Source organism: Myodes glareolus, chromosome 27 (assembly GCF_982192425.1).
Source record: "Myodes glareolus chromosome 27, mMyoGla1.1, whole genome shotgun sequence".
NCBI classification, from domain to species: domain Eukaryota; kingdom Metazoa; phylum Chordata; class Mammalia; order Rodentia; family Cricetidae; genus Myodes; species Myodes glareolus.
Window position 1 is genome coordinate 30291487 of NC_142052.1, and position 18648 is coordinate 30310134.

General features: G+C 38.0%; 1 protein-coding gene across 1 annotated transcript; it reads right to left on the reverse strand.

Moving 5' to 3' along the window:
* Positions 1-5375: 5375 nt before the first annotated feature.
* LOC148117653 (uncharacterized) lies at positions 5376-13726 on the reverse strand. Its single transcript, XM_087902360.1, is given in 6 exon segments — positions 5376-5495; positions 6895-7004; positions 7174-8456; positions 9299-9359; positions 9555-9678; positions 13691-13726. Coding segments are annotated over 6 exon segments (1734 nt in total).
* Between the last annotated feature and the right edge of the window lie 4922 nt (positions 13727-18648).

Below are 18648 nucleotides of genomic sequence, written 5' to 3' on the forward strand. Positions count from 1 at the left end.
ACATGATTGACAGAATACAGACAATTCTCATGCACCATTTTCCTCTTTTTTTTAAACAAAGGAAAATACCCATAGTCCATTTGTTGGGAATGTGGGTATAGTATTCCAGGCTACTTCCTGCTGGTTGGGGGCACTGATGATCTTATGGGGACCTAAAGAAAATTTAAAGTTATAATCAAGTCCTGACTGGAGTATCCTCTGAGTCTCGATCATGTCAGGCAGCATCTTGAACCCGTTCAAGATGTAGAACTCAGACATCTGGGCCATCTGTTCCTATCGGCGATTTCTCAGGTGTCTTCCTTTATCGAACCTGATTTTTCTTAACTCAGAATGAATCCACAACCTCTCATTTCCTGTGGAAACAAAAACACAATCTCTTCTCCAAAGTAGCATACCTTTTGACTTCAGTTTTGAAGCCAAAGTATTTTCAAAATATCTATCTTGGGTTAGTTCAGCAGCATTTATAAACAAAAGTCTTTTAGCAACTGTTGCTCCTTCCTCAGCATTCAAACAATTCAAAGAGAGCATAATAGTATAAAGCATCAAGATTCTCTCTGTATTTTCCATCTTTACGTGGCTTTATTTCAACATCTATTTCTTTTATCTTTACTTTTAACTTTTGGCTTTTTGACACAGGTTCTCTGTATATATCTTTGTCCTGGAATAACTCTGTAGACCAGGCTGTCCTTGAACTCAGAGAGATCCCTCTGTCTCTGCCTCCCCAGTGCTGGGCTCAAAGGTGTATGCTACCATACCTTGAACTCACAGAGATCTGTCTGTCTCTGCCTCCCAGGTATTGGGATTAAAGGTGCTTGCTAGAAACACTTTGAAGTCACAGAGGTCAACTCAATTTACCCCTGCCTCCGAAGTGTTGGGATTAAAGGTGTATACCACCACACCCAACTACTCTCTTTCTTTCTTTACTTTAAGAACTTTAACTTTTAGCCTCCATATATTTTTAATGCACTCTAAACCATTTAGAGGTTTTCTTCCACTTTGAATCTCTCTTTACTGTATATCTTTTTTTCTGACCACAGGAGTCTTCAATGGGTAGGCCTAAAGCCATAGCTTTGACAGTTAGATCCAGCACATTCCTTAGCTTTCCAGTTTCACGGCTGAGATACCAGCCAGAGCTGTGTTCACTGCCACAACTCTATGGCATTTCAAGTTCCTTGCCAGCAAGCAAGCTGCAGCATTCTGCTCACAGACCACACTCAGTAGGACTGCCTGCCTGAAAGAGTCAGCATTTGCCCTGGCAGGACAGCCCAGAAAGTCAGCATTTTAAAACGGCACAGCTTTTTTCCTGCTATGGCTGAAAATCCAAAAAGCATGCGTTCAGCTTTTCATCAACACCATTTAAGTATTTCGTGGCAGGACCTCTTAAAAGAGCTATAAAGTTTTGCAGCTAAAACTGAGTCAGGAAGCCTCTCTTAGATGAAAGCATTTTCTTGCCTCTAAGAAGCAGAGCAGACATGAGAAATTGCTGCTACCAAGAAAACATGCTTTACTCTATTCTTTCCCAAACTTTCTCAGGCTTTCTGTGGATGCAGTTATCCACGTGGGCCCCATATGTAACATGAAGGGGCCAGCTTGTTGGGGTATCTCTCCTGCCCAGTACCCCACAGCCGGCAAGTCCCAAAGGAAATCACACATAGTCTACATTAGGTTATAAACAGATTGGCCCATTAGGTCAGGCTTCTTATTAGATCTTATAACTTATGCTACCCCATTATCCTTACCTACGTTAGTCATATGGCTCGGTACCTCTTTCAGCTGGGCAAGTTACATGCTGCCTCTTCGGTGGTCTGAGCAGGAGTGGCGGAGGGAGCTTCCTATACTTCTCCTATTCTCCTTGCCCCGCCTCTCCTTCCTGTCTGGTTGACCTGCGTGTACTTCCTGCCTGGCCAATCAGCATTTTATTAAAATACATGATGGACAGAATACAGACAATTCTCCTGCACCATTGAACTATCAATAAATTGGCCACAAAATTAGAAGTGAAAGAAATACCATTCCACAGTAGAAGTAAGCAACCCTATCTTTGGTCCCAAAACTTTGTGGAAAATTTCAAATGGTTATACTGAATGTAACCAGGTAGGTCGGTGTACTGACTAAGAAAGAACTTTTCTGGAAAGGATTTGAAGGTAATTCCCCATAATGGTGCCCAGAAACTATTCAAGAGGCAGCTATATTGAACAAAAGACCAGAGAGGGGCAGCAGCCACATGTAAATTAATGGCTTTCACACCAGAGAGAGTCTGTCTTGGAGAATCAAATCAGGCTCCACACATTCTTTCAATTACAGAAATACAGGGAGAGTGGCCAGCCCGATCATAGCCTAGACCATCAGGATAGGTAGAGAAAGAAGACACATAATCAGTAAACTTAGGATCTCTTAAAAGAGATCCATTTGTCACCAATGCTGAGACAAGAAGCATTCTGTTAAAGGAATGCTTTATTCCTTAAACAGATCTCTGGTCACTGCTAGCAAGCATAGCCCACCAAAAAATAAAGGCACTTACAAAGAAACTGCATTTGACAAAGCTTTTAAGGTGTTTAAAATCTTTTTCCAAGTTATTTCAGATTTTATGTGAAAATTTTGCCTACACATTGAGGCATCATTTTTTATCTATTTTTATTGAGCTCTACATTTTTCTCTGCTCCTCTCCCCTTCAACTCTCTCCCAATATCCCCATATTCCCAAATTACTCAGGATAACTTGTCTTTTTCTACTTCCCATGTAGATTAGTTTTATGTATATTTCTCTTAGGGTCCTAATTGTTGTTGAGGCACTCTGGGATTATGATTTGTAGACTGGGTTTCTTTGTTTTATGCTTTAAAACCATTTATGAGTGAGTGCATGTGATAATTTTATTTCTGAGTCTCAGTTACCTCACTCAAAATGATGTTTTCTAGTTCCATGCTAAAATATCACACAAAGAGTTGAGAGGTGGGGACACACACCTTTAATCCCAGCACTCGGAGGCAGAGGCAGAGTTTGAGGCCTGCCTGGTCTATAAGAGCTAGTTCCAGGACAGGTAGGACTGTTACACAGGGAATCCCTGTCTTGCAAAAATAAAAACAACTACAAAAATTCAAACAAAAGACCTCAGTTTTGATGTTTTTATTGTGTTCATTTTCAACTGAAATCCTATGATCTCAGTACCCATTTTCTGCCATTACATTTTCATTTTCCTGGTCCTACAAGAACAGTTTTTTCTGACTCTCTCTTACTTTCTTTTTTAATTCCTTTTTCATTTGTTCCTTTGGTGTGTAGGTATGAAAAATTGTAAAATACAGAAAAATAACTTGAGATAAATCTACAATAAATAGCTCTAGTTGTTAGATTCATTGACTGTGACAAAGATACCCATGAGAACAACTCAAGGACAGAAAAAAATCAGAGGTTCAATAGGTCCAGTCAAAGATTCTGCTAATGCAGAAACCCAACTCCACTGTGGAGGACTATCTTTGAACTTCATAGGAATTCTGTGCAGGGGTGACTTGAGGTTGCACTCTTGCTGACATGCTTGTCAGGCCAAGAAAGGAGTAAGCATACCTCCTCTATCAGTAGACTGCCCTGCCAATAGTCAGTCCTTGAGTACACAGAAGTGCACTAGAGTTCACTCGATATGATTAGGTTATGCTTATTCTCCCGATAAAGTGTTTGTATATATTACAGCTAAAAATATTCTCATGACAACAGGCTTCTTGTTTAGAATAACTAGGACACAAAACTCTTGAAATAATTTGTAACAAAGTTGGTAGTTTCTGGAACTATTTCAAGTATTATGAGAACCTAGCTTGGACAGTGATTTGAATATTATTAAAGTCCTCTGGCTTTGCAATAAAGTATGCAGTAGTAACTTCTACCCTGCATCCCTTATGTTCTGATTTCTGTGGCACTACACAGAGTCATCCATAACCGAGGTAGTTGGAAGGGAAACCCAACTATTGGCGCCTGAAACAGGTACCATGAAAGAATGTCAGGAGTGTTGGATAATAAGAAAAGCAATTACAGAGTAATGGGACAAGGTAACTTTTCTCTGTTTCTGTCTATGCCTAATCATTGGCTGGAAGCTCATGGCACCCATGTATCTATATCAGACTTAGAGATGTGTCTTGAAACTACGAAGAAATATAATCCTTGGTGTCCCTCAGATGATAATTTAATGGATATGGAAAATTGGGATTGGGTTCAGATAAATGTGGAGAGAAGGCTGCTAACTCAAGGACAGGAATGACCTTGTGGTCAGATACTGACTGACCATTTGTGCTATGCTTTGTTCTGTATTTAAGGAAGTTCTGAAATAAACCCTGGGCTGTTTGGCTGTTGCTTCAGCATGACTGGACACACCTCCTGATTCTATCCTGTCTTCTGTTTCTTCTGACTTTTCTTTGGCCGTGAGGATCCCCTATCCAGGAACCCTAGCTCACCTTGTAGGATCAGCTCATACATGTGACATCCAGCTGTGCAGTTTTCTGGGGAGGGGTGTCAACATAGGGACACCGCAAATTCCAATGGTGCTCTGAGGTGCATTAAGAATATCCCGGGAGTATCAGCAGTTGCACAGTGTAAATACAAAAAAGAGGTTAGCTGCACAGCGTGAAAAAAAAGTAAGGAGTAACTCGAGTATAATTGTAAAATAAGTAATAGTAAAATAAGAAGTAATTTGTACATAATTTTCAAAAAGTTAAATATAGGCCAAGAAAATAGCAAACAGCTGTTTGTGCATTACTTATAGATATTTTAAAGGTCAGAGGTACTAAGGAAGGACAACAATAATTGCTTCAGTTTTTGAAATGTATAAAAGGTATGTGCTCCCATTTCCTCCAAAATGAAGTATAAATCTAGAGCTTTAAAAAGTTGTGTGTGAATGAATGAATGCATGTTTCCTTGGTCTGTGTTTTGACTATTACTACATTGCTGTTTTATGTGATTATGTTTCTAAAAAAGTTAAGTGGTACCAGTACGTGCTTGTCTGTCATTACTGTACATTTTTGCATATTCAACTTCTTTTTCTTCCTGAAAGAGATGAGGCAGGCAACCTCTGCCTTTATGCTTCTAGAACTTTTTATTGGATCAGTTTCAGAACTTTGAGTTTCAAAAGAAAAGCTTCTCTAAGGAGAGGCATGACACTGACCACCTTCCTTCATTATTCTCTGGACCACTGCCTGCCGGCAGTTCTGGAAGAGGAAAGGGGTGCATGCACATGCTCACTTGGGCAGAGATTCTACAGAGAGACATGCTCATGCAAATGGGGCAGCAGCAAAGAATTGTCTGCTTGCAGTTAAAGAGCTGCAGGCATGTTAAACAAAAAAATCTTTGACCGTAGCTAGAGAAGTTAAAAGTGATCCATCACATCTGGGATGAGCTCAATTCTCATAAGGGTTTCCAAATGAAAGTAACAATTGTATGTCAGCACAACTCGAGGATGTTTTGAACCATTCCAGTGAAAGAATGTAGTCACACAAATCTCCAATCCAGAGATTCATCTGAGAGGGAAAAAATCAAAAGCATAAATACCTCTGACAGTGTGGAATGGGGCAGCTGCATACTGAATTTGCATATGGCTCATATAGGGCTTCATATAACCAGGGGGCATCAAAGGAGATTTTGAAGGAGGGAATTTGAAAGACTTTAAATTTCGATCCTGAACAAGATCAGAGATGGGATAGATTTTATACTGAGAGATTGGTTACATTTGTGCTGACTTGGAGAAGTGTAGAGTGTGGGGCTTTTTAATTTGGTTGTGTTTTGACAGTGTGTTTCTTTCACTGGCACTTTTTAATGTTGGGCTGTTTTCAGGGAGATATTGTGTCTTTAGCCAGTTATAGATTCTCTGTTTTCAGGTCTGACGTGTGTTTCTTTTACCAGCCCTTTCTCCCACCCAGAGGCTCAAAAAAATGATTTTATCCATTAGTTTTCTGGTTCAAACAAAATAAAGAGATATCATAGTGCATGAACAGATATTCACGCTTTCCATTTTTTTCTACAAAATGATTGATGATGCTTAACTCAGTGTATGTCTGTTGAATTAAGAATTTTAAAAAATAAGTTATAATAAGCCCTCAGTTTCTTCCAAAGGCCCAAATGATTAGGGTAATAAGTATATGCTTTATCAGATTGATTACACACAAAAGTCTTACTCCTGTATGAAGTACAAAACATTAAAGCACTAAATTCACTTATAGTTTCACTATAGTATGATTTTTCATGGTTTTATAGAATACACACATTAAATTCATAGTTTTTTGCAAGAGGGTTTATTTTATGTATTTGAAGATGATTGTGATGAAGGATTCACCAGATTCCATTCACTGTTATCTCTCCAGTCTGTGTTCTTTTATGCATTTGAAGATGAATAAGATGTGAAAAGACTTTCTTACACACATACACATTCATAAAGTTTCACTACACTTTGTGTTCTTTTCTTACCATGAAGAGTACAGTGGTCTCCAAATGCCTAACCACAATGACTACATTCATCATGGTTCTCTCTACTCTGTGATCTTTTGTATATTTGAAGATGACTGTGTTTTGCAAACGCCTTACCAAAATGATTACAATCATAGGGTTTCTCTCTAGAATGTGTTTTTTATGCAATTGAAGACAACTGCAACTTGCAATGGCCTTATCACACTCATTACATTCATAGGGTTTCCTTCTCTCCAGTATGTTTTCTTTTATGCAATTGAAGACTAGTTCAATATGCAAAGGTCTTACCACATGGATTACATTCATAGGTTTTCTCTCCAGTATGTGTTCTTTTATGCAGTTGAAGATGACTGAGACATGCAAAGGTCTTACCACACTGATTGCATTCATAGGGTTTCTCTCCAGTATGTGTTCTTTTATGCCTTTTCAGATTGCTGTGAGCTGCAAAGGCCTTACCACAATGATTACATTCATAGGGTCTCTCTCCATTATGTGCTCTTTTATGATTTTGAAGACTACTGTGCTGGGCAAAGGCCTTACCACACTGATTACATTCATAGGGTTTCTCTCCAGTATGTGTTCTTTTATGCCTTTTCAGATTACTGTGAGCTGCAAAGGCCTTACCACAATGATTACATTCATAGTGTCTCTCTCCAGTATGTGATCTTTCATGCTTTTGAAGAGTACTGTGCTGGGCAAAGGCCTTACCACATTGATTACATTCATAGGGTTTCTCTCCAGTATGTGTTCTTTTATGATTTTGAAGACTACTGTGCTGGGCAAAGGCCTTACCACACTGATTACATTGATAGGGTTTCTCTCCAGTATGTGTTCTTTTATGATTTTGAAGAACACTGTGACATGCAAAGGCCTTACCACACTGATTACATTCATAGGGTTTTTCTCCAGTATGTGTTCTTTTATGCTTTTGAAGATTACCATGCTGGGCAAAGGCCTTACCACATTGATTACATTCATAGGGTTTCTCTCCAGTATGTGTTCTTTTATGATTTTGAAGAACACTGTGATGTGCAAAGGACTTACCACAATGATTACATTCATAGGGTTTCTCTCCAGTATGTGTTCTTTTATGACTTTTCAGATTACTGTGATCTGGAAAGGCCTTACCACAATAATTACATTCATAGGGTTTCTCTCCAGTATGTGTTCTTTTATGCAGTTGAAGAGTACTGTGTTGGGCAAAGGCCTTACCACACTGATTACATTCATAGGGTTTCTCTCCAGTATGTGTTCTTTTATGACTTTTCAGATTACTGTGATCTGGAAAGGCCTTACCACAATAATTACATTCATAGGGTTTCTCTCCGGTATGTGTTCTTTTATGCAGTTGAAGAGTACTGTGTTGGGCAAAGGCCTTATCACACTGATTACATTCATAGGGTTTCTCTCCAGTATGTGTTCTTTTATGCTTTCGAAGACTACTGTGCTGGGCAAAGGCCTTACCACACTGATTACATTCAAAAGGTTTTTCTCCAGTATGTGTTCTTTTATGATTTTGAAGAACACTGTGACATGCAAAGGCCTTACCACACTGATTACATTCATAGGGTTTCTCTCCAATATGTGTTCTTTTATGCTTTTGAAGATTACCGTGCTGGGCAAAGGCCTTACCACATTGATTACATTGATAGGGTTTCTCTCCAGTATGTGTTCTTTTCTGATTTTGAAGATTACTCTGATCTACAAAGGCCTTAACACACTGATTATATTCATTGATTTTCTCTCCATTATGTATTCTTTTATGTTTTTGAAGATCAGTTTGATATACATAGGCATTATCACACTGATTATATTTATAGGGTATCTCTCCATTATGTATTCTTTTATGACTTTGATGAATTCCATAAAGAACAAACTCTTTGTCACCTTGACTGTATTCATTGGGTTTTTTTCCAGTGTGTTTTCTTTTAGGCACTTGAATATGACTGTGGTAAGCAAAGGCTTTACCACACTGCTTACTTTTAGAGCGTTTTTGCCCAGTATTTGTTTTTTCATTCCTTAGAAGGTGAGTGTCATAAGACAAGGTTTTAACACATTCAGTATACACTGAAAGTTTCTTCTCACCATTTTGATTTCTTTTAATCCTGGAAGGATAATTGGCACACATAAAGCTTTATCACATTCAAGACACTGTTGAACCTTATATCCCTATGAATTAATTTTATAACTTTTTCTAATTCTAAAAGGAATTTGGTATTAAGGTTTCATAATTCTGTTTAAAATCATGCTTGATCTATAATTAGAGGGTCAGTTTGCATCTAGGAAATTAAGTATAATGATAAATTCCTTTGTTTTGTGGTTTACATATTTTCATTTACAATAACATTTTATATGATATTATTCACATTTTTGAAGACAACTGAATACACTCAGAGATTTACCATGTTTACTGCATTCATAAATTTTACTATACTGTGAATCATATATATTTCCTAAGTGAAGTAGGACATTCAGATGTATTAACACACACCTAAAACTCATGGGGCATTTTTGTAAAGTTTATAAATTAATAATGATGGTAGAAAACCATCAATATTGTATACTTGAAACAAATTCAACAAGTATAATCAACATGGGAACTACTTCTTATCTTATGTTTGTTCTAAGGAAAGGTATGTTAAATCTTTCCATATCCCTGTGCTCATAAGGTTATATATACATAGGATAGGAAGAATAATTTACATACATAAAATTGGGGTATACGGATTTGTGAGGATTTAATAACCATCTATGCACATAAATCTGTGCTTATTTGCATTGCTGCTTTTATTTAAAAGTTCTAGGAAAAAGTGCAATCTCATCAGAGGCACATTGTTATCAACTTGCACATGAAAATTACCTTGCATGTCCTCTAGAACACTGCCAATGTTCTTCAGTGTTATGGTCTTCCCAAATGTATCCTAAAATACAGGACCAGAATTTATGTCATATAATTTAACAATGTTCAACATTCAGCTTATTATCTAAAGTGCACCTAAGAACTATGACTTCTTTATTCACCTCATTCTTCTTTCTAAATCAAATTGCATAACAACATCCTTAACCAAGGAAAAGTTGTTTCCATATTTTGAAACATGAAGAAAATTCATTTTTACCTATAGAAATGAGGTTCATGTAGGTCTCCAGCATTACATCTTTATAGAGATTCTTCTGGGAAGGATTCAGCAAATCCCACTCTTCCTGACTGAAGTTGATATACACATCTTCCTTGGTCACTGCCTTCTGAAATATATCACAAATGTGTAAAATGGAAAGCATGACAGTGACAAAGTTGGAAATGCATACGTCTTTTAGAGTATAGACATATGATTCTGGTGTTCCTTATTCTTATTCCATGACATAGACAGTCACTTTTGAAGGAAATTGAAAAGCAGAATCAACTCTGTCTTTTCTCTACTCTTTATATGGGATATCGCCTCTGAAGAGCAATGTCTATTGACAGGAAGAGACAACAATAAAGATCAACAGTATATAGTATGCATGAGAAAATTGTATGAAGAGTTACAGATCACACAAAAAAGTAATATGGACAAACTGGGTGTACTGTGTCTTTAACCACAACACTCAGAAAACAGAGGTGGGTATATTTGTCTCTAAGTTGAATGCCAGTCAAGCTTATGCAATCAGGTCCAGGACAGGTGGAAGTACACATTAAGACACCATCTCCATTCAAAAATCAGTGAAACAAAGAAATGAGATAGAAAGAACTGAAAGACTTTTATTGAAGTTCTTACAAATAATTCTGCATTCACTCCAGTTCTGTATCCATCTTCCAGATAGCTGAGTGCCATAATTTAAACTGTAATTCCAATAACATTTTGTAGAAAGCAATTTTGTGTATAAAGCAGTTAAAATGGACAGAAGAAAACACTAGAAATATAAATCTTGGTCATAAATAATCAACACAGGGCTGGAGAGAGGGCAGAGTATTTCAGAGTCCTTGCTGGTCTTGAATGGAGGTGGGCACATTTTCCAGTACTTATGGGGATCACAACTTTCCATTGTTCTTTGATCAGGAATTCTGAAATCTTTTGATCACCTTGATGAACAAGTACCCATGTAATGAATACCCATGCAGACATATAAAATAGTCAAGTAGATTTAAAAAAATCAAACCAAGTGTAACAAGCCAGACAAAGTTCATGTACATGCAATTAACTGGCTCAGAATGTACAGGGAGTATTAATGTCATAAATACATGACATCCTGGGAATCAGAGTGATACCCTCTGTCAAATTTTAAATTTCAAGATGCGCATGAAGCTCAGCACAGCAGCATATTCCTGACATATAAAAACCTATATTCCAGGGCTATCATCCTATAATATAAAAATGATGCCCCCCTTTACTTTCAGGAATTTGGAGCCGCAAAGTAAGGGTTAATTAGACAAGCAAACAAAACAATTAAAATAGCAGGTTGCCAAACTTTAAAAGCAACTGTTTCTGCTATATCTCATTTTTTACCTATAGAATACAGGTAAGATATGGAATGTAGAGATTAAGCATATAATGATAGCAAAAGCATTTCAGTATAAGTAGGAAATTGTCTAATTAATGACAAGCATAAAGAGTAGATGTAAATGTCTGGAAATTAGTTGAGAGTATTGAGACTTTTCACATACAATGAGAAATTTCTTCTAGACAGGCTTTTCCTACTAAAGATTCACAGGGAATTGAAAGAAAGCCACCAAGGTGAGAAACTTGTTCAAATACATGATCTTTTCGGGGAGGTTGTTCATTCAGTCAAGTGCATCATGAATGAAAATATTATTGGTTCATGGTCAACAATGGAAGGAATGCATTTAGTCATTTCAAGGATAGACATTTAATGATCATCATCTACAATGGGTCCCTACACTGTCCAAATGTGTAATGTCTCCTCTGGCACTCAAGATGTTCTTTTGACAGCAACATCTTATAAAACCTGAAAACATGTTACCTATTTCTAACATCAATGGCACAAAATAACATTAACATTCCAAAAGAGAAAAATAAACACACAGTAAGGGAAGATAGGACCAAGGCAAGACTGAAGCAGAGCAAGACAAATGTCAAATCCTGTACCTCTCTGGTCAGTTGTATGGGCTTCAATTTCAAATGACTTGAATGGCCCTATCCTTACAACTTCTCATGTATTTCTCTCTTTGGTACCTTCCACTCACTATAAGCTGCTAGGTCTCCAGGGAAATTGTGTCATAACTTAGGAATCTTAAAATCTTTGGGCTCAAAATGTAACCCAGTGTGTTGTGAAATAACATTTTTAAATGTGTTATATTTATTTATGCTGTGGAACATTTGTTTTAATGATGCAAAGAAGTGCTGCATTGGTTTAGCTCTGTCAAGTTGTGATGCTTTGCCTATTTAAAATACCTGGTTGGTCTAAATACTATTTAAATGACCTATTGCATGACAAGAAAGGATAGGCAGGGCTGCCAGGAAAAGAGAATAAATGGGGGGGGGAATCTGGGAGGAAAAAAGAAAGAAGAGGCAAGAAAAGGAGAGAACAACAGGAGCCTTTAATCCAGCTACACAGCTAGCCATGGAGTAAGAAATAAAGAGAGGAATAAAGATAAAGTTCAGGGGGAAATGTAGAGAGAACAATTAAGTTAAAAACAACATGCCTTGAAACAAGTCAAAGTCAAACATTTATAAAAAAAAGCCTCCATGTGTGAAATTTAATTGAGAATTTAGTTGGCAGGTCCTAAAGGAACAAGAGAGGAAAAGAAACAACCAACATCACCACACCCAGCTTCATGCAATGAACTCTCACTATCTCCTTATTGGACTTCTTACTCTGTAAAATAAACATAGATGCGTGCAGCAATGGTAAACTGTAACCATAAACTAAAAAGCTGTGATCTTTAATTTTGATTCTTTCATGTTCCCAAAACCAACACATGATTTGTGATGCTGAGATGTTGGATTTCTTAATTGCAAAGAACACTAACGAGCTAGGACCACAGGTGCAGAAGGTTTTGAATGAAGTAGCTTCCTGAGACTATGAATCACACTGCTCAACCCTTCCCTAAATTGAAGGTTTATGTGTATGGAGTCTTACCCTTAGGGCACCTTGATAAGCTTCCACTGCACAATAATGGCTTTTCTGTAATGATAATAAACTCTTTGAAAATTCCTGCCTGTTTTAACACAAAATGCCCTTTGAAACTACCTTTTCATTTTCATTTATTTCTGCGCTACTTGTTTCTTTTTACTGTACACCTAAATGAGTCATCAGTGATAACTATTGAACAGCTTCAATATTCCATTTAAGACATCAGCCCATTACTTTATTTATAATTTGGCATTACTAAATTTCCAGAGCATAGGCAGAGTAAGAACGATTTTAGAGCCAATATATCACAAAAAAAAGTCTGGATGGTGGTGACACATGCTTTTAAGCCAAGCACTGGGGAGACAGAGGCAGGTGAATCCCTCTGAGTTTGTGACCAGACTGTTACACTGGGAAATCCTGTCTTGGAAAACAAAACTAAAAAAATGAGACAAAGACCTCAGGATTGATTTTTTTATCAAGTTTATTTTCAGCTGAAATTCTATGATCTCAATACCCACTTTCTGCCATTACATTTTCATTTTCCTATTCCTACAAGAACAGTTAATTATGTTCAGGTTTCTATTTTCTGTCACATAAAAATCTTGATATCCTCCACATTCTTGCAAAAGTCATCATTCCTATATTCTACTGACAAACAAAATCAACTATTGTGTTGTAATTGTTTGTGTTAACCAGCTTTTATGCTATTGTGATAAAATCCTCAAAATGAAAGCATCTCAGGCAGTAAATGGAATTATTTCATTGATCATGTCAAATCACACTCAATCATTTTGGAAAAAGAGTAGGAAAAACTGCAAGCTAATAGTTGAAGTCAAAACCCACTTGCAAAGACTGTTAACAGCCTTTCTCTGTTGCCTAGTCACTACCTCATGCTCAGAATGCTCCAAATCCCAGCACAGGTCCACCTTCTTTGGGGCTTCCTACATCAATCATCAATCAACACAATCTCTCACAGACACAGCAGTTTCTGGCTATTATGAACAGAGTCAAGCAAGTGTCCATGTGGTAGGATGGAAGAGCATGCTTTGGGAATATACACAAAGTGGTATACCTGGGTCTTGGGATAGATTGACTCCCAATATTCTGAGGACTGCATATTGATTTCCAGAGGGGCTGGACAAGTTTGCACTACAAGAGCAATGAGTCCCCCTTGCCCCACATCCTTGGAGCATTAGCTGTCACTTGTTGAACTCATCCTATCTGTCAAGTTTATGAGGAAATCTCCTAATGGCTAATGATACTGAACATATTTTTAAATGTGTCTCATCTATTTTAGATTACTCTTCTGAGAATTCTGTTTAGAGGTGTACCACAACATATTTGAATTATTTGGTTGCTGTCTATTCCCAGGACTTTTATTACCCTGAGTGAAGCAACCCTGAAGCACATAAACCAACATGGTATAGTCAGTTATAAGTGGATATTAGTAGTTAAGTAAAGTACAACCATAGTAATCACAGTCAGTCACAGTTCAAGTCATAGATGCAGAAAGGCTAAGTAACAAAAATGGTTCTGGGGGACATGCATGGATTTCTTTGGGAAGACGTAATAGAATAGATTTTGTGGGTGCACTGGAGGTAGGTGGGGATAGGAACAGCAAAGATTAAGTAAGCAAGGGACAGAGATAAAGAATAGGAGGGAGAGATGAGAGGAATAATGGAACTTTGTGCAGGAGATGTGGGAAATGGGATGGAGCTTGGTGTAATGGGATGGTTGGGATGGAGGAAGGGTGGATATGGGAGCAGGAAAGTAGATATCTTAATTAAGGAAGCCATTTTAGGGTTGGCAAGAGACTTGGCTCTAGAGGGATTCCTAGGTCCAAGGAGATGTCCCCAGCTTGTTTCTTGGCCCACAAAGGAGAGGGTGGCTGAACTGGCCTTATGCTATAGCCACACTGATGAATATCTTGCATATCACCATAGAACCTTCATCTGGCAATGGATAGAGATAGAGACAGAGACCCATATTGTGGCACTGGACTGAATTCCCAAGGTCCATATGAGGAGCAGAAGGAGGGAGAACATGAGCAAGGAAGTCAGGACAGCACTAAGTGTGTCCACCCACTGAGATGGTGGGACTGATCTAATGGGAGCTCACAAAAGCCAGCTTGACTGGGAGTCATGGAGCATGTAATCAAACTGGACTCTCTGAATGTGGCTGATAATGAGGGCTGACTGAGAAGCCAAGGACAATGGCACTGAGTTTTGATTCCACTGCATGGACGGGCTTGGTGGGAGCCTAGTCTGTTTGGATGCTCACCTTCCTAGACCTGGATGGAGGGGGGAGGACCTTGAACTTCCCACAGGGCAGGGAACCCTGACTGCTTTTAGGATTGGAGAGGGGAAGAGCAAAGGGCAAAGGAAATGGTAGGATGGCCAGGAACCAGAACTTGATGGCTTCCAGAATTAGGGTAGAACTAAATACAACTAAACGAGAAAAAAAGAAATGAAATGAATTATATCTAAAATCATAGATTGATTCCTAGCACAAATGTCACCAGAAATAATTCTTCCAGCAGCTGATGGTTGCACAGGCAGAGATCCCTACCCAAACATTACCTACAGTTCTTGGAATCCTGTGGAAAGAAGGGATAAAAAATGTAGGATCTGGAGGGGTTGAGGAACCCAGGAAAACCAACCTACAGAATCAAAAAAAAACAAGTTTTATAGTGTCTCAGACAGAATGAAGAGCCAGTCATGGAACATGAACAGGTCTGTATATGCCCTGTGCATGCATGTTTTGGTTGTTAGCTTGGGGTATTTATGTTTGTTCTAAATGCAGAACTCTGTGGCTGGAGAGATGGCTCAGCTGTTAAGAGCCCTGACTGCTCTTCCAGAGGTCCTGAGTTCAATTCCCAGCAACCACGTGACAGCTCACCACTGTCTGTAACTCCTGTTCCACGGGATCTGACAACTTTAGACAAGTACTCCGTTAAAGGGAGATCTGCAGTGAGTTTTCTCAGGGATCCATTGTTGTAAATACAAAGGAAAATTAATGTTGGAGTATATATACAAGATAAAAGAGGTTAGCTATAAAGCATGAAAAAATAATTTAGTAACTGCTGTGTAAGTGTAAAATAAGGAAAGAAGTATCTTGAATGAGAAGTAACTTTTATATAAATGTAAAAAGTAATTATGGGACAAAAAACAGCAAAAAGCTCTTTGTACATTTATTTAGGTATATTTTAAAACCGAAAGGTTCTAAGGTATTGTGTCAGCAACTGTATAAATTTTGGGAATTTATTGAAAGAATTTCTCCTTGGTTTCTTGAACAAGGAACCTTCAATGCAGATATGAGGGGGTGTATTGGAGTTAAAATATAGAATATATGATGTACATGGTCCAGAGAACATTTCAGTAGATATTTTCAGCCTCTCAGCACTTATTCATGACAGCTTAGATCGTTGTCCTGAAAGACAGAAATTGTACCCAAACTGAAGAAAAGGAAAACTAAGTTTCTGTTTCGGTGAAGGAACTGTTTAATGCAAATGCTTCTGAAAAGTTGTCTGATGATGTCACCTCAGATTATGATGATGAGGAAAAATTTAAAAGAGAGGTTCCTGATAATGAGGTGAAATCAAGAAAAGGGACTACTAAATGTCCTGATTCAGATTTCGTGCAGTATTTATGAATGTTGAAGAACAGTCGTATAAATGATCTAAGAGAGGTGAAATATAGTCAGAGACTAAGGGACTGATTAATCTGATAGACTCTTTAAATAAAAAAAAAAAACAGGAAGCAGTCCAGATTTCTTCCTGGCAAAAATAAAAACAACTCATGAAGGATCTCACAAAGGAGTTCATGGGGAAGTTCAAGAAGGAGCACTTCCATGCCTCCCCCAGAAAGGAGACAGATGCTGATTCTCCTGAGGATTATACTGTTAAAGAAAGAAAATTTCCTATAATCTCTATGGTCCAAAAGCCTGCAAATTATAAACAGACTTCGACTATTAGCCCATTGTTTGGAAGTATTAAGAAAGAGCCTAGAAAGAAGTCATTCAAGGATCTAATTTATTTCCAGTTATAAAACATCAGGATGCTCAAGGAAATGTTCTGAGAGTTCACACACCTTTAGCTTTTACACAACTTAAAGAACTAAAAAATGCTGATTCTCAATATAGGCCAAAAACTCTTATTTATTCAAGCAATTTTGTAGACAATACCAGTTGAAGCTTTCTCTCCTGTGGATTGGAAAAAATTGACTAAAGCTTGTTTGTCTGGAGGAGAGTATGTATTGTGGAATCAAACTTCCATGAGTATGTGAACTTAGAGCTAATATTAACAAAGCTAAAAACATGCCTGTCTGGGGCTGGAGAGAGCTCAGTGGTTGGGAGCACTGACTGCTCTTCCAGAGGACCCAGGTTCAATTCCCACCACCCACGTGGCAGGTCACAACGGTCTGAAGATCCATCCAGTTGCAGGGGATCTGACACCTTCACTCCAATGCACATAAAATAAAGTTAAATAAACCATAAAAAATTTTTTAAAATTCCTGCTAAGTTTGACATGCGAGCAGAAGAAAGTGATTATAGATATTTAGATCATCAGTTGAAATTTGATATGGCAGTATATGCTCAACTTAATATTCTAGCCAAAAAAGGCCTGGTAAAAATTACCTGGCACTGGAAAGAATTGTCTAATATAGAATTGAGACCAGATGAATTGTTTCAAGATTTCGTTTCTCAATTGATGACAACTGTAGGGAGACATTTAAGAGATTCACAGACTGAACATTATTTGAAAACAGTATATATGCTATCTGAGAAATAAACTCGGAGCTGTTTGGTAGTGGCCTTCAGTCCTCCTGGTCTAACCTATGTTTGTGTCTTCATTTCTCTTCATCTAAATTTTCTTCCCTCTTAGTGTCCCTTCCTAGGGAACCCCAACTGAATTCTGCTGGACAGACCATATGGGGTATTCCACCAAGTTCGAACAAAATTTACTATAGGTTCTGTATGAGGTTGCCCTGAGATAAGGAATTTTGTTGCATATGCCTTCCATAAATTAAGAGATTAGCTGGATACAGTCTTACACTGTAGGGCACATTGCATTGTTTTCAATGCAGAGCAAGGGTCTTCCCTTTAATGGTGCAAAATCCTTGAAAATCCCTCTTTTTCACCACTGGACTGTCATCTGAAATTACCTAATGTGTTCTTTTCATTCCTTTCTATATGTTTCTTTTTCACTGTAGACCTAAAGGAGTCAGCAGTAATAACTATCCAACAGAAATAATATTTTTTCTAAGATATCAGTCTATTACTTTTTAATTCTGCCTTAATGACCTTATTATTGGCACATGAAAATATTAAGAAAGATTTGGGGCCAAAGGATCACGAAAATAATCTCTAGGAAAATTTTTATAATGTCTTCTAAGCACCTGTACTTACTTACCAGACCAATATTTCCTAATAGAGCCACAAGGAATGAGGTCAGGCTTGGGCTGGAGGGACCAGAGCAAGATGAGGCTATAAAAGCTTATTGAGAGCAATCAGCATTTTTATATATTCATCAGAAACAGAAGTTAATGGCAATTCCTGAGCTCAATACAGATGTAGATTCCTGGATGCCATGAAGATTATAAGCTATCCAGGGAACACAAGTTCATTGTCTCCGAGCAGTTACCCTTTAAAGCTTCTGACCTTCCTTGACTACTAAGGGATTATAAAGAGAAACACAAATTAGCCTGAATGCCTCTGCCTGAGTGAGTCCATCAATCTGTCTGGAACTGGAAGTCACACTGTGCCCCAGTAGCCATTGACTTAACCTGGAAACCCTGAGACACAGATCTCTCAGGAGCAATAGGCCAGATCAACTCCTTGTTTTCCTGTAGGGCACTTGGCCCACTAAAATCCTATGACCTTGACCTCCACTGCCTGCCAGCATTGTCAACATTCCAGACTTTCAGGTCCTACAAAAACAGTCAGTTATGCTCTTTGCAGAGCTTTCCCTGACTTTTGCCATCTAAAGTCTCGATATCTTCAAAATTCTTCCAAAGTCCATATTTCCAAGTCCATTGCAGCAACAAAATCACTTTTGAGGTACCATTTTTGTTCCTACTTTCAGCTCTGTTGCTGTGATTAAATTATCTAACCAAAAGGAACTCTGGTAATGAACAGGTT